The following is a 15,616-nucleotide window of genomic DNA, read 5'->3' as shown; positions in this document are numbered from 1 at the left end:
GGAGCAGCAAGAGGAACTGCCCCTCCCTACATTCAGGCTGTGCTCAAACCCTACACCCCAACCCGAGCACTCCATTCTGCCACCTCTGGTCTCTTGACCCTCCCACCACTATTCGAGGGCAGCTCCCGCTCAGCCCAGTCTTCTCTGTCCTGGCACCCAAATGATGGAACCAGCTTCCCCCTAAAGCTAGGACAGCAGAGTCCCTGCCCATCTTCCTGAAACCCTACCTTTTCAAAGAGTATCTTAAATAATCCCCCTCCTCACCTGAAAGAAAAGTGTACTTACTATGACTGTGATATGTGGTTGTCCCACTTAGCTATTTTAAGATGAATGCACTAACTTGCCAAAGAGGTCATTTAAGAATATGTTTACCTGACCTCTTAGTCTTAGTGACTGTCCTTGTGCATATCAGCATGTGTCCATCAACCTCTGAGTTTGTTCCTCCTCTCCCCACATCAGGGAAAGTCAGCTGTGGGGCTGTCTAGTGCAGTGCCTGTCCCTTCCTCAGGACCCAGGTGTTCTGAGGACATGAGCTATAGCCTGTCACTGTCTGTTATGTCAACATGGCGTTGCTTTGGAGAGACCAGAGGGCTATACTACAAATTAGGATCAATGAGTTAGCCAGCTAACTTTGATAAGCAACCAGAAATAACTATTGATCTTCAGGTTCATTATTTATATTTACATTTAAGTCATTTAACATTATAAAAGCTCAATTTAGATATGTGTTCATTTGTTGAATCAATTAGATCATACCCATTTCAAGCTTGTTTTAATACAAATGTTAAGTTATCAGAATATTTAGGCAAGTTAGCTGGCTAACTCCTTGATCAGCTTTGTAGTACAGCCCCTGGAGGGTTACTGAGGTTTGAGCCAGAAAATACAGCAGCTCAACGTAAAGAGACCCACAAAAGATGATAACATGATGAACCAATGTTGAAGTTAATCTAGGCAAAAATTGAATAAACTCAACACCAGGGATTGTACAAAAATGGGGGGAATTTTATTCACTTAAAAACAAAAAACAGGCACAGCATCGGTCTGAGCAAACTCATACACACAGACAAAATATTGACAATAACAACAGACCATATACACTGTATAGTCACAATATCAAGGACAATAGTGATGTTGATGGTGATGATAATCGCCAAGGCAAAAATGTTACGACACAGAACAATTTGGTGGTAAGAGTTGTGTTACGACAACACAAAAACACACAGACAAAGCCTGAAGAACTCCCAATTCGCCAGAACCGTCAATCACTCCAGTCCTTTTACCAGCCGGGGCTTGAATTAATGAATGTGCGTTGAATTCTACAGTGCATTCACTGACTGACATTGAGCTAGGCTTAACTCAGTGTTTCCCCTCTCAATGACTCAGACAAAATACACCAGTTTATTAGGTACACCACCCCGTTCATGAAAATGGTTCGCGCCTACAGACAGTGAGTCACGTGACCGTGGCAGACAGGCATCCATTTACTATTCGATCAGCCATCACTGATCTTAGAAGCTTCCATTGGGCTCTTAATAGAATATATACACTGAGTATACCAAACATTTGGAACACCTTCCTAATATTGAGTTGCGCACCCCCACCCCCAGCCTCAATTCGTCGGGGCATGGACTCTACAAGGTGTTGAAAGCATTCCACAGGGATGCTGGCCAATGTTGACTCCAATGCTTCCCACAGTTGTGAAATTGGCTGGATGTCGTTTGGGTGGTGGACCATTCTTGATACACACGAGAAACTGTTAAGCGTGAAAAACCCAGCAGTGTTGCAGTTCTTGACACAAAACGTTGCGCCTGGCACTTACCACCATACCCCGTTCAAAGGCACTTACATTTTTTGTCTTGCCCATTCACCCTCTGAATGGCACACATACACAATCCATGTCTCAATTGTCTCACGGCTTAAAATCCTTCTTTAACTTGTCTCCTCCCCTTCATCTACACTGATTGAAGTGGATTTAACAAGTGACATCAATAAGGGATCATAGCTTTCATCTAGATTCACCTGGTCAGTCTATGTCATGGAAAGAGCAGGTGGTCTTCATGTTTTGTATACTCAGTGTATATCTTGAATCTGTACAATAACACTTTTCAATATAACACATCTCTTTAAAACGGACAAAAAATTATATCCATGACATGGCACACTGGCCACCGCGGGTTAAGAAATATACACGTATATGGGCTTCCATGTTAAAAATGAACTACTCTCAATACTGAATACATAGGCCTATTTATTTACAAAACTAATAACAGAGACCATCCAGGACCATGGCTGTGCATCACTGATATGGACTCCCATATTTAGCTGGGTAGTGTACATTAGTGCACACCGTAGCAAAATGTTTTGCAACGAGAAACAAAAACATTTTACCTTTCTTATTGGACAAGATCAGCTAGTCCCTCCGGTTTGCTTCCTTTTTGTGCCTACTGAATCCGGCCCATGTAATACAGTGGCGCTGAAGCTTCATATTCATGATAGCGATATTGACTATTGTCTCACAATGCTACAGCCCAAGGTGGCTCAGAGTTGCATTGTCTGTGTTCCAATGGGATTGACCACCTGTCAATTATCCATCTATGGCTCTGGGATTGACTATCATTACTGGTTAGGTAAAGCACATCTGATCTATTACAGTGCAACCAGAATGGAATGCACTATACATTTTATCCCAGTTGAATTGGGTATAGAGCACACCTACTGTACACTATTTTAATATGGCAAAGTATGCCAATGCCAAGTTGCTAGTAGCTAATTGTGCAGTTGCAGTATTGAAAATATCAGCCTAGTCTTTTGCTACAATGCACAGCAATATTGTCTTGATTGTCCAAGCTCGTAATAAATATTTGTATCAGTCAGTCAGTCAATAAATATCGTATTTCCTTCAGTCAGTCGACAGGTCACAATAATCACTGTGCTGTTAATGTAGTCTGCCTGTCATTTGTAAATATGTTGCATGGTTATGGCACAGGGTTGCTTTGTCCACTCCACTATACCTTTAGCCAGCGGATAACCTCTTGCTGAGGTAACTAAATCAAAGCTGCTGTTTCATCTTGGGAGTGGGAGTGTTTGAGACACCTAGATGTTAGTCACAGTCAGACAGTGACAATAGGTGACAGTCGGCGACAGTCTCTGTCACTGGAGTGGTATCCAGAGCTAAACCACAGTAGTCATAGTCTGAGAGAGTCTCCCCCATTGAAATATTATTAGATAATTCTCTATGGTCTCCCCAGTCTGAGAGGGTCTCCCCCATAGAATTAGATAGATATCTAAGGTCTCCCCCATAGAAATATAATTAAAGAGATCCCTATGGTCTCCCCCATAGAAATAGATAGATCTCTATGGTCTCCACACTCGGAGAGGGATCAGTTCACTTCTCAGCAGTAAGGGAATGTCATTTAAGGTCAGGGTTGACATAAGAGTGTAAGGACATACATCAAACATACACAATAACTCTCTCATAAACATCAGCATGTAAAATACACACACGTGCACACCTTTCACTCTTCCATGCCACCGACACCCACCTCTTTCTTTCCCTAACTAGTTGCAGTGATAAACTGTCTCTACACCTCCTCTCTCTCCCTCCTCCTTCACATCCTCCTCTCTTTCTTCTCCTTCATACTGCTGCTTTGTATAAAACCAAGTCCCCACGTCATTCCTCCTTTATCAGTTCATCCCTCTCTCCTCAGGACTTGAGTCCCATGCGGGCCATCAGCTGTTCGTAGACGGTCCAGGCCATGGCTGCCATCAGAGTCCTCCTCAGAGAGCGAGGCACAGCCCCACGGAAGAAACCCCTCAGACCATGCTCCTGAAGGAGATAGAAGAGGAGCGTTTAATCACTGTTCAGTTGGTAAACAGAATAGTGTGTGCAAGAAGAGATGTTCAGTTGCTTTTGGAGGAAAATGTACATTCAATAACAAGTGCTTCAAATACATAGCTATATGTCATGGAATAAAATACCCTCAGAATGGGAAAAACAGGAAGACCAAGAACGGTACATTACACACAGGAAATGAATCATGTACTGTATATTTTCATTAAGATTCAGGCCTCACCGTGTAGATGTATCGAATGGCTTCCTTGGTGGTCCAGTGGGAGGGGCTGACCTGGATGTGAGTCTTGACCACGTCAGCTGGCTGGGTGACCACAGAGGCCAGGACTCCGGCCATCACCCCACAGCCAAAGTTCCCCAACGGGGCATAGGGGGAGGAGCTCACCTCTGAGGGAAGAGACCACACAGAGAATGTGAGACCTACATAGGCACTAATAGAAAATATAGTCATTATTCTGGATTACTCAGAATTCAGTGCAAGCAATATCCCCAACATGGCGTTTAATAGCCGTTTACACTAACATACACCAATGTAAAGAAATCTTGCTGAAATAACACACTTGACTATTCAGTGTGTCGGTGTGACATTTTGTGGTCTCTCGCTCTCCACCTCCTCTCACATAGACAACTGTATCCTTAAGGCAGACGAATGGGTTTCTCTTACCCTGTGGCAGGGACCTCTTGGCCTGGCTGTAGAACATGACGTAGATGCCAGAGAAAGGGGCGTCTCGGAGCAGTGTGGCCGTCAGCCCAGAGAACAGAGCCCTGGGTCCCTCCGTCTCACACACGCTCTTCAGAGCTCCCAGTACGCTCACGTAGTTGTACCGGCCGCTCTGCAAAACACACACAGTAATACACCACATTATACACTAGCTCACCTAGTTATACCGCACACTCTGGAATACATCTAGGGTTGGGGTCAGTTCCATTTCAATTGACTGAATTGAAATGGAATTGACCCCAACGCTGAATACAGTGGAGGCTGCTGAGGGGAGGACGGCACATAATAATGGCCGGAATTATTATGAGCAGTCCTCCCCTCAGCAGCCTCCACTGACTGAATACTAACTCAATACACAACTAGCGTTAGCACACTCTGCCAACCCTGATGTTCTAGCAGTGTCTGAATCTTGGCTTAGGAAGGCCACCAAAAATTCAGAAATGTCCATTCCGAACTACAACATTTTCCATCTAGATAGAACTGCCAAAAGGGGCGGAGTTGCAATCTACTGTAGAGATAGCCTGCAGAGCTCTATCATACTATCCAGGTCTGTGCCCAAACAGTTTGAGCTTCTACTTCTAAAATTCCACCTTTCCAGAAATAAGTATCTCACTGTTGCCGCTTGCTACAGACCCCCCTCAGCCCCCAGTTGTGCCCTGGACACCATATGTGAATTGCTTGCCCCCCATCTATCCTCAGAGTTTGTACTGCTTGGTGACCTAAACTGGGATATGCTTAACACCCCGGCCGTCCTACAATCTAAACTAGATGCCCTCAATCTCACACAAATTATCAAGGAACCTACCAGGTACAACCCTAAATCCGTAAACATGGGCACCCTCATAGATATCATAAAAAATAAAGACAAAAAATATCATCCTGACTAATTTACCCTCTAAATACACCTCTGCGGTCTTCAACCATGATCTCAGCGATCACTGCCTCATTGCCTGCGTCCGTAATGGGTCCGCGGTCAAACGACCACCCCTCATCACTGTCAAACGCTCCCTAAAACGCTTCAGCGAGCAGGCCTTTCTAATTGACCTGGCCCGGGTATCCTGGATGGATATTGACCTCATTCCGTCAGTAGAGGATGCCTGGATGTTCTTTAAAAGTGCTTTCCTCTCCATCTTAAATAAGCATGCCCCACTCAAAAAATTCAGAACTAAGAACAGATATAGCCCCTGGTTCACCCCAGACTTGACTGCCCTTGACCAGCACAAAAACATCCTGTGGTGTACTGCATTAGCATCGAACAGCCCCTGCGATATGCAACTTTTCAGGGAAGTCAGGAACCAATATACACAATCAGTTAGGAAAGCAAAGGCTAGCTTTTTCAAACAGAAATGTGCATCATGTAGCACTAACTCCAAAAAGTTTTGGGACACTGCACTGAGTAATAAGAGCACCTCCTCCCAGCTACCCACTGCACTGAGGCTAGGAAACACTGTCACCACTGATGAATCCACGATAATCGATGTCAATAAGCATTTTGCTACGGCTGGCCATGCTTTCCACCTGGCTACCCCTACCCCGGCCACCAGCCGAAATTGTCGCAACCCCTATTACTAGCCTGTTCAACCTCTCTTTCGTATCGTCTAAGATCCCCAGAGATTGGAAAGCTGCCGCAGTCATCCCCCTCTTCAAAGGGGGTGACACTCTAGATCCAAACTGTTACAGACCTATATCCATCCTCTATTTGCACATCATCTTCTGCACACCTATCACTCCAGTGTTAATACTACATTTTAATTATTTTGCACTATGGCCTATTTATTGTCTTACCTCCATAACTTACTACATTTGCATACACTGTATATAGATTTTCTATTGTGTTATTGACTGTACGTATTGTTTATTCCATATGTAACTCTGTGTTGTTGTTGTTTTTAATCGCACTGCTTTGCTTTATCTTGGCCAGGTCGCAGTTGTAAATGAGAACTTGTTCTCAACTGGCTTACCTGGTTAAATAAAGGTTAAATTTAAAAAATAGCAACATTTAAACAGTAGACCAGATAGATATCCACCACACTGTCTGAAACCCAATGGAGTGTCATTAATAAATAGATGAGACATCATAGTCATACAGATGAAGAAGCTTGCAGGCGACACAGTTACATTTGTAGTCTTGACACATCCGCTATGCACAGCTAGATCCTCAGTCCTTATAAAACCAACATGACAGCATTTATTCAAATGCAGATAGAAGCGTTTAGTTCCCAAGGCAATCAGCTCTCCCACCAGATAACCTCCTCTCTCTCCCTCCCCCTCTTCTCTTCTCCCTTTATCTCCTCCCTCTCTCTCTACAGTAGCAGGCTGCTAATACTACCATCATCCTCTCTCTAATTCTACCTTCCATCTCCAGCCCACAGACACCAGAAATGTCCCAGCCTTGTCTGCTAGTGATTGTTCAATACTATTACTGAACCACCAACCCTTCCTCCTTTGTTTTCTTCCTGACTTCATTCTTCCTTTCCTCTCATACACCTTCTGAACCATTCCTCCTCTTAATTCATACATCCTTTCACCACTTTTTCCATCCATTCATGCCCATCTTCCTCCTAATCTATCCTAAACATACAAGGCTTTAGCAACCCTCACCTCTATTCCTTCACTGAACCACCCCTCCATCCTTGCTCCTCTCCCTCCTCCTCCTCCTCTCCCATCCCACACCATTCCCTCAGTCTTATTCCATCCTCATATAGCTGTAACAACCTCTATCACTCAACCATCCCTTAATCCCAGTTCCTCCCCCTCTCCATCTTCTCTTTTAGTTGATCCCCATTCACAACACAGAGAAGAAGCTCTCACCTCGAAGCGTGTCTTGATGACGGTGACAGGCAGCATGCAGACCCCAGCCACGGCCCTGGCCCCGGCCCCCAGCAGCACAGCCTCCCCAGCGTTAGGGGCCCGGCCCTCCTGGAAGTAGTGCTGCTTCAGGGAGTAGAAGGTAGAGAAGTAGATCCCTACGCCCGGGATGCAGCGCACAAACGACTGGGGAGAGAGAGAGTGAAGAAAGAGAGAGAGTGGGGAGGGAGAGCAGAGAGAGAGATCGGAGGTCAAGATTTAGATTGAAGCCGAATTCCTTTTCGACGGTAAGGAAAAAACTCATCATTTCAGCACAAAGTTGACATTTCCTTCTTTAATGTAGAAACAATGGCGAAGGTGCATAAATAATTCAGATATGACATCATTGTTTTAGCACTTTCCACTGAGTTTTTAAAACTACGGCGCGCTACATGGTTCAATGGCAATAAATCAGCACAATCTACTTTTTCTGGTTTTCAAATTGCCACCGTCTTGGAGCTAGAATTGGGATCATGTATACTGTGCTAATGACGACACAATAAAAGAGTCAAGGAGAGCAACGTACAATACGGCGACCTGAACAAACGAGGCATTTGTGGTAAATACACGGGCCGCCATCTTTATGCACCGCCGCTATTGTTCACACAAAAGAAAACACAGTTGGAAACAAAGTCCTGTCGTTTTTGGAGAGTGATGTGATCTACTAAGAATGTCTGGTTCTTAGAAAAAAAAAACACTAAGAACCAAAGTGATACACTAAGCCAGACTTCGTAGACAGACTGTGTTAAAATAGGGTAAGTACAACCACAAGACGAACAGGGTAGCCAGACTGCTTAGAGTAGACACTCACCGGTGACACTCCCTTCCACAGGCCCAGGAAGCTCTCTGTGCGAATGACCTGGATAAGCACGGTCATCATCCCCACCTTAGGAGCTCTGAGAGACAGGAGATAAATACATGGTTAAACACACACACAACATTCATTAAGCTTAGAGAGCGAATACTTAAAAACAAGCAAAAGTCTACAAAGACAGATTCCTACCAGGTGTGCACACCTGTAGATATGTGCCCAACACGTGTCTTTGGGGGTAAATTCTAGTGAGGAGTTGTTAGCATGGAAGTGTGTCTAATTAGCATATATGGGTCAAATGAGGGGATTCACACTGTCTGACAGCTACTGAAGAGGGATTCTACACTGAATTGTGTCTCTCTGTGTTTGTATCGGTGTGTATGCAAGTATACATGCGCGCGCGTGTCTCTGGCTCTTTCTGTGTACGTGAGTCCTACAGGCTAGAGCTGGGATGATAAACCGAAAATTACCGACACCGACATTTCTAACTCATACCGAAGCAATTTTGAGAATATCGGCAATTACACAATGTTCCTGTGTGCATAAAGAATAGACTACGGAGCGGCGTGGCATATACGAAAGCAAAACGGAATAGAAAAAAGCCTGGTACTCCCAGAGCTCAACACTCATCTATGCCCTTTCATTTGAACAAAGACTACAGCAGCCAATCAGAGACGTGTTTTATCCCATGCTTCCCACACCCGTTGATGGCAGTTCTCTGAAGTGATGTTGTGAGTAGCCTCATTCATTAGCAGGGGGAAAATGAATAGAGATAAAGAAACTGCAGTCCCAGAAATCCAAGAACAATTACTGCCAAAGAAGGATGCTGTTGTTGGGGCCTATTTTGGTTTTCAACCTAGTGACATTGAGCAGAGTGAGGTGATGTGCTTGAACTGTCACATAACTATAACAACCACTCGAGGTAACACCAACAACTTATTGTATTCCACCATTTGAAACCCAGGCATGCAATACAGCATGACGAACGCATGGCGAAGAAAAATTAGCAGAGGCCAACAAGCGTCATGACTAGGGCTGTGGCTGTCATGAAATTTGGTCAGCAGGTGATTGTCATGCAAATAACTGCCTGTCTAACGGTAACTGACCGTTAATTAACATAAACATGTTTAGCATCTCAGGCTTCCACTCATAGCCTACAAGCCACTGATGCAGATCTTTTGAACATCTATATATTTTTTAAGTCTAATAAATCAATTTAATATAGCTTACAGCATTACAATAAATCCATTATTTATTTTAGGCAGGTCTATAGAAACATTGTGATCTGAAGACAATGTAGCCTATTTCAGAAGAACAGAGTGATTTAAAGGGACAATGAAGCCGGCCGCGGTTAGCAAGTTTGGTAGGCTACTAATGACCATCAGCGGCATCAGAGCGCCGTTTTGGAGGCTAGTTACCGTGACTCAATGGTCATGTGGATTTTGACTGCGGTCATGACTCGAGACTGCCGGTGTGGCGGTAATATGGTCACCGTAACAGCCCTTGTCATGACAAGAGCAATGCCCAGGGACAACAACCCAATACGGAATTGTTTGCACATGCAACACACACTAACCAATGGAATGAAATGACAGATGCCGTAACGTACCACATCGCAAAAGACATGGCCCCAAATTCAACAGTTGAATAGAGTGGTTTCAAGAAGATGGTAAACAATCTGGACAAGAAATACAAAATGTACGAGAAATGTCATGCCAAAATAGCATTGGAGCCGAAACAGGTGCACTATTTCGCCACAACAACTGACATGTGGTCCAATAGGACGGTGAAGCCCTACATGTCATTGACACTGCACTACATCGATGCCCACTGGAAGCTGCGCAGCAGGTGCTTGAAGACTGCCTACTTTCCAGAGGACCACACTGGGGAGATACGGGCACAGGGGCTGGGGGACTCGCTAGCAGCCTGGGATCAGCCGGAGGAGAAGCAGGATTTGTATCACAACGGACAGTGGGGCAAGCATCGCGAAAGCCACCAACCTAAATGGAAGGACGAGGCTGCAGTGTTTCAGCCATCGACTTCAACTCGCCATCGGTATGTATTGTAATAAAGCTGAACAAAAAGGCCTGCATTTTGATTGTGTTTGGAGCAAATAATTTGCTGCAATTACCAAACACCAATAGACTAATGGATTTGAACTTAGTTTGAAATACTATTACATTTTAAATCAGTCTTTCATGTCTTTATAAGAAATAAATACATAACTAAATGAATGTTTAAAATACAGGTCTCTTTCTGTAGCAGCGTTATATCATCTTTTAAACCATATGCTGGATCACCTGGTAACCAAATAACTTAGGATAATATATTACGGCAATGTCTTTGACATGGTGTATAAAGGGTGCTAATGGAGAGTAACTGTGCACTTCCCCAAATAATAATTGATCGTTATTTAATAGTTTTTTTATTTTTATGTATCGCGATATGGATTTTTATCAGTATCGCCGAGCTCCACTACATACCCAGGCTTCATGTTGTTCTGCAGGGTCTGCAGGCGCGTCTTGACCAGGTCCAGAGGCTGGAAGAGCAGCGTGGAACAGGTGCCGCTCAGTGAGCCACACATGAAGGCCTTGAGAGCTGGGTGCGCCTGGGGGGCATGAAGAGAGAGAGACGGAAGGAGAGAAGAGGGTGAGAAAAAGAGGATGACGGATAAGTAATGCTGAAACCCACCGCACACTTCAACATGTCCTTTTATTTGTGACTGGTGCTACATGCATGCACATGCTGGCAGGCAATACAGTTTACACCACACATTCTGTTTGTGAAAACACAAACAATGCCTTAAAAGGCTATACACAGTACGGAAAGATGTTCATGATGTATGCACAAGTACACACAGATACAACAAATTGCAACGACAGCCACAGGACACAGGCGAGCGCCCACACAACCAGTGGTGATGGAGATGTGTGCAGACAGTCGACACACAAACAGAGGAGCTGTCACGGCGAATCACACGGAGACTCAGCGTTATCATTATTCACACGTCTGACAGACAAACACGGAGGGGGGACGGGACGACACACACAGATAAATACCAACACACACAGGCGCACGTACATACATACACAATTGCACTGCACACTCCCCTTACCCCTCTGGACAAAAGGAATGCGTATGTGAGCATGCTGTTCATCGACTACAGCTCGCCCTTCAATACCATAGTGCCCTATAAGCTCATTACAATGCTCACGGCCCTGGGTCTGAACTCCTCCCTATACAACTGGGTCCTGGACTTCCTGAAGGGCCGCCTCCAGGTGGTGAAGGTAGGCAGCATTACCTCCTCGACACTGATTCTCAACACGGCGGCCCCACAAGGGTGCGTCCCCTCCTGTATTCCCTGTATACCCACGACTGCGTGGCCTCACACAGTTCCTACTCCATCATCAAGTTTGCTGAGAACACGACAGTAGTAGGCCTGATTACCAAGAACAACGAGATGGCCTACAGGGAGTAGGTAGGCACTCTGACGGCGTGGTGCCTGGTAAACAACCTCTCCCTCAACGTCAGCAAAACAAAGGAGCTGATTGTGGACTTCAGGATGAACCAGGCTGGACACGCCCCCATCCTCATCAATGGGGTCGCCGTGGAGACGGTCAATAACTTCAAATTCCTTGGTGTACACATTTTAGAAAAGCTGTAATGGTCAAACCACACGGACACCGTGGTGAAGAAGGCACAACAGCGACTCTTCAACTTCAGGATGCTATAGAAATTTGGTCTGTCCCAGAGGGCCCTCACAGTTTTCTACAGGAGCACCATTCGAAAGCATACTGTCGGGCTGCATCACAGCCTGGTACTGCAGCTCCACCGCGGTCTGCGGCACTTCAGAGGGTGACACATGCAGCCAAATGCACCATTGGGTGCACACTGTCTGCCCTCCAGGACACATACAACACCAGGTGTCACAGGAAGGCCAAGAAGATCATCAGGGACCTCAGCCACCCGAGCCATGCCCTGTTCTCCCCGCTTCCATCACTCAGATGCGGGCAGTACAGGAGCAGCATGGCTAAAACTAACAGACTGGCCAATAGTTTCTACCCCCATTCCATCAGGCTGCTGAATAGCTACCACTAGTCAGCTACCTACTAACCCCTCCCCCCTGCTACTCCCCCTATGGACATTTTCACCCCACCTCCTCAACTGACTTTTGCTCTGCCCCCACCCCAATGATATTCATCACTGTTGCAGTTGTTAATATGTATTATTTTATTTAACTTGGTCCCCACACCTCCTCAATGGTCATTTAGTCTGCCTGCTGCTCCCCCAATGGTCATTTAGTCTGCCTGCTGCTCCCCCAATGGTCATTTAGTCTGCCTGCTGCTCCCCCAATGGTCATTTAGTCTGCCTGCTGCTCCCCCAATGGTCATTTAGTCTGCCTGCTGCTCCCCCAATGGTCATTTAGTCTGCCTGCTGCTCCCCCAATGGTCATCCCCCACCCCCTCTGCCTCAATGGACATGTATTTATTCATCACTGCTACAGTTATCATGTATATAGTGCTATTTCTATAGTTTTTTATGACCATTTTCATTGTTTTATTTCACTGTACCCTGCAATCACACCTGCAATCCTGTACATGTGACTATTAAACAGTCAATCTGAAACACACATGGCCACAAAGACAGATGACAGGCACACACACACACACAAAGACATATAAATGCAGAGAGGCGGATGATGCCGGATCTCAAATACTGTAATCATGGTGATGAACAATTCTTTTTAAAAGCACGTAGATACAAATGCACAACAGCATAGCACAGAAAAAGCATCCACACTGGCACTTGACAGTAACACACACACACACAGGCCACTGGCTATCCTCCCTACCTTTCCCAAGATGCTGGAGGGTTTGCCTCCTTGAGAATCCTGTTTCTGTTGCATGTCTCCCTCTATCACCTCTCTCTGTGCTGCTGCTACGAACAGCATATTACAAAATAAGCCATCTCCATCTCTCGCTTCCCTCTCTCTTGATCTAACACACAATCGTTTTCTGCTGCTACCTCTTCTCACCCCCTCCCCAGCCACAGCTTCATCCACAGGCTTCTATTGGTTTCTCTCTCTCTCAATTGCTTGTTGATTCGTACATACACACACACAACAGAATTGCGCTGCTCTCTCCTCCAATCTAAATCGCTCTCTGTCAAATTTCATCTCTATGAAATGCGATGTATGAGTCATGCAGTGGCTGTGTCGATGTGTGTGTGATTTAGACTGTGTGTGTGTGTGTGAGAGTCTGTCTGTGTGTGTGTGTGTGTGTGTGTGTGAGAGACACTAAATATGGGTCACTGAGAATTGGATGGTGGTGGGAGTCTGTTTATGCAAATGAATGTGTGACTTTCTGCCTGTGTGCACTACACTGTCTTCCCCAGGCCAGGATGACATAACCAATGTAAAATTATTGTAGAAGAATATTACAATGTTTGCACCAAAAATACAACTTTCTCAGTCTATTGCAGCCTATTTTACCCCGAAGTCAAAGGCTTAGGCTCACAACCCATTATTGTCATCATTACAAAAAAAAGATGTCCCTTTTCTAAAGAATGCCATGGCAACAGACAACAATGACCAATGAGGGGCTGCCTGTAGAACATAAAAGGGGGTTGGCCTCACCTCAATATACTTTTGTAGATTTCAACTCCTTACTTCTGGAGAATATAGTCAAATCCTGCCCATGACCCCATGTATTCAAACCAAATCTTTGCAGAAAATGTAAGGTGGAGCATTTTACAAAAACGATTTTACTTGAACTGTGCAGATGCAACATTTGGTAACAGAATGACGGTTTGTGCTATCATTCTGTTACCAAACTTTGCATCTGCAAAGTGGAAATTGTTAAAAGTAGTCATTGTGCAGAGTTGTATGGTTTTTATTTGACATACATTTTAAAGCTGCAGTATGTTACCTTTTGGGGTGAAGACCAAATTCAGATATTGAGTTATAGATCTGTCATTCTCCTTGAAAGCAAGTCTAAGAAGAAGTAGATCTGCTCTATGTGCGTTATTTCTATGCTTCCTGTTCTTAAGTTTTGTTTTTGCGTCTTTACTTTTGTACACCAGCTTCAAACAGATATAACAACTATATTTTGGTTATGTTAAATATATTTCACAGCGGTTTAGATGGTTAAAAAAAACACTAAATTAGGCGAATTGTTAGATTTTTAGCAACCAGGAAATGGCGGAGCGATTTCTGCATAGTGCATCTTTAAAGTGAAAAATCTGAGACTGATTGTCACTCTGTTAACATGGAATTGCCCCCTACTGTCATGCACTCACATTCGATCCACTACTACTACTAGCTGTCAGTCAGGTTAGGTCGCTTGTATATAAACAAAGACAATGCCTGTGGACTACGTAGTGTTCATGTATACATTTGTATCTACTAACTTACCAGTGCCAACTCCATCTTTGATGCTGATGCAGTGGATGAATCCTGAAGGAGCGATGCGAGCGCCTCCTTCCCTTCTTTTGCCGTCTTGTCGCGGTTTGTTTACAGCCCCAACTACAGTGAGAGGGTGAATAGCTATACCAGTTACATACGCATGTCAACATAATGATGCAATGTTTTTTTTAGAGACTCGCTACAGCCATTAAGCTATATTACGGCTACATCAGTTCCAAATGAATACAAAAGCTAGCTACCTCTTTAGCTATTGAAAAGCTGGTCAAATGTCATGCACACGGCACATAACATACCTTACCTGGCTTTGAAGTTAGTTAGGGACCGATGACTTGATTCAGTTCAAAGACAGTCATTTTGCCGGTGACAGGCTACAAGAAACAAGTCAGTCACTAAACCAACTAGCGAACTGTTAGCTGAACAAAACGTTAACTACCTATCTAGCAAGCGCGGCAATTGAGTAATAATTGTGTTTAGCTAAAATCAGTACTCCGTTTACTCGTTAGATAGCTAGAAAACTCTCCAAAATGAAGCAAGATAGCTAGCTGTACTGACTTGGCTAATGCTAGCAAAAGTAGTTGGCTGGCTTTGTACTAAAACTTGACTACTCACAGCAACCAAAGTGTAGCCATCTAGTAAGATAATTCATTAGATTTACACGTAGACCACTATGCAGTTTTCGCCATCCACCTTGTTTCTTGCCGTCAATGACAATGTTGCCGTCGGCGTCCGGAAATGTCAAACCTGCAGTGCGTACGTAGTGCGAGATGCGCAGTTCTCCCCACGTTGCCCCAAGCCCCTCCTCTCTACCGCGTACCAGTCGGGGCCAACCGGTTTCAGCTCGCTTTCCACTGCAAAACAGAGGGAGGGGAGCGTAGGCAATATTTCTAGTTCTACTCTTTGAATAAATAATAATGTGCCATTTAGCAGACGTTTTTATCCAAAGCGACTTACAGTCATGCGTGC

General features: G+C 44.6%; 1 protein-coding gene across 2 annotated transcripts; it reads right to left on the bottom strand.

Annotated features, from left to right (window-relative positions):
- Positions 1 to 979: 979 nt before the first annotated feature.
- LOC311113655 (mitochondrial glycine transporter B-like) lies at positions 980 to 15,417 on the bottom strand. Of its 2 annotated transcripts, none has more exons than XM_084156930.1 (9): positions 15,341 to 15,417; positions 14,952 to 15,021; positions 14,642 to 14,752; positions 10,713 to 10,837; positions 8,230 to 8,314; positions 7,383 to 7,565; positions 4,515 to 4,683; positions 4,074 to 4,237; positions 980 to 3,826 (listed from the first exon to the last, which is right to left on the bottom strand). In XM_084156930.1, exons 3-9 carry the CDS (start codon positions 14,654 to 14,656, stop codon positions 3,704 to 3,706), a joined length of 864 nt encoding a protein of 287 aa, XP_084013056.1. In that variant the 5' UTR covers positions 14,657 to 14,752; positions 14,952 to 15,021; positions 15,341 to 15,417; the 3' UTR covers positions 980 to 3,703. The 2 variants fall into 2 exon arrangements, with proteins under 2 accessions (XP_084013056.1, XP_084013055.1); XM_084156929.1 differs by having other exon boundaries at positions 15,263 to 15,385.
- Positions 15,418 to 15,616: the final 199 nt, after the last annotated feature.

This window comes from Coregonus lavaretus, assembly GCF_964263955.1.
Source record: "Coregonus lavaretus genome assembly, chromosome: 40".
NCBI lineage: Eukaryota > Metazoa > Chordata > Actinopteri > Salmoniformes > Salmonidae > Coregonus > Coregonus lavaretus.
This window is presented reverse-complemented; position numbering and strand designations above follow the sequence as displayed.

Excerpts from the sequence above, each read along its gene's own strand:
- LOC311113655 (XM_084156930.1), bottom strand. Across the intron at positions 8,315-10,712 it reads CAGAACAACATGAAGCCTGG|AGCTCCTAAGGTGGGGATGA; the intron begins GTATGTAGTGGA and ends CCTGTCTCTCAG. Across the intron at positions 7,566-8,229 it reads TGTGGAAGGGAGTGTCACCG|TCGTTTGTGCGCTGCATCCC; the intron begins GTGAGTGTCTAC and ends CTCTCTCCCCAG.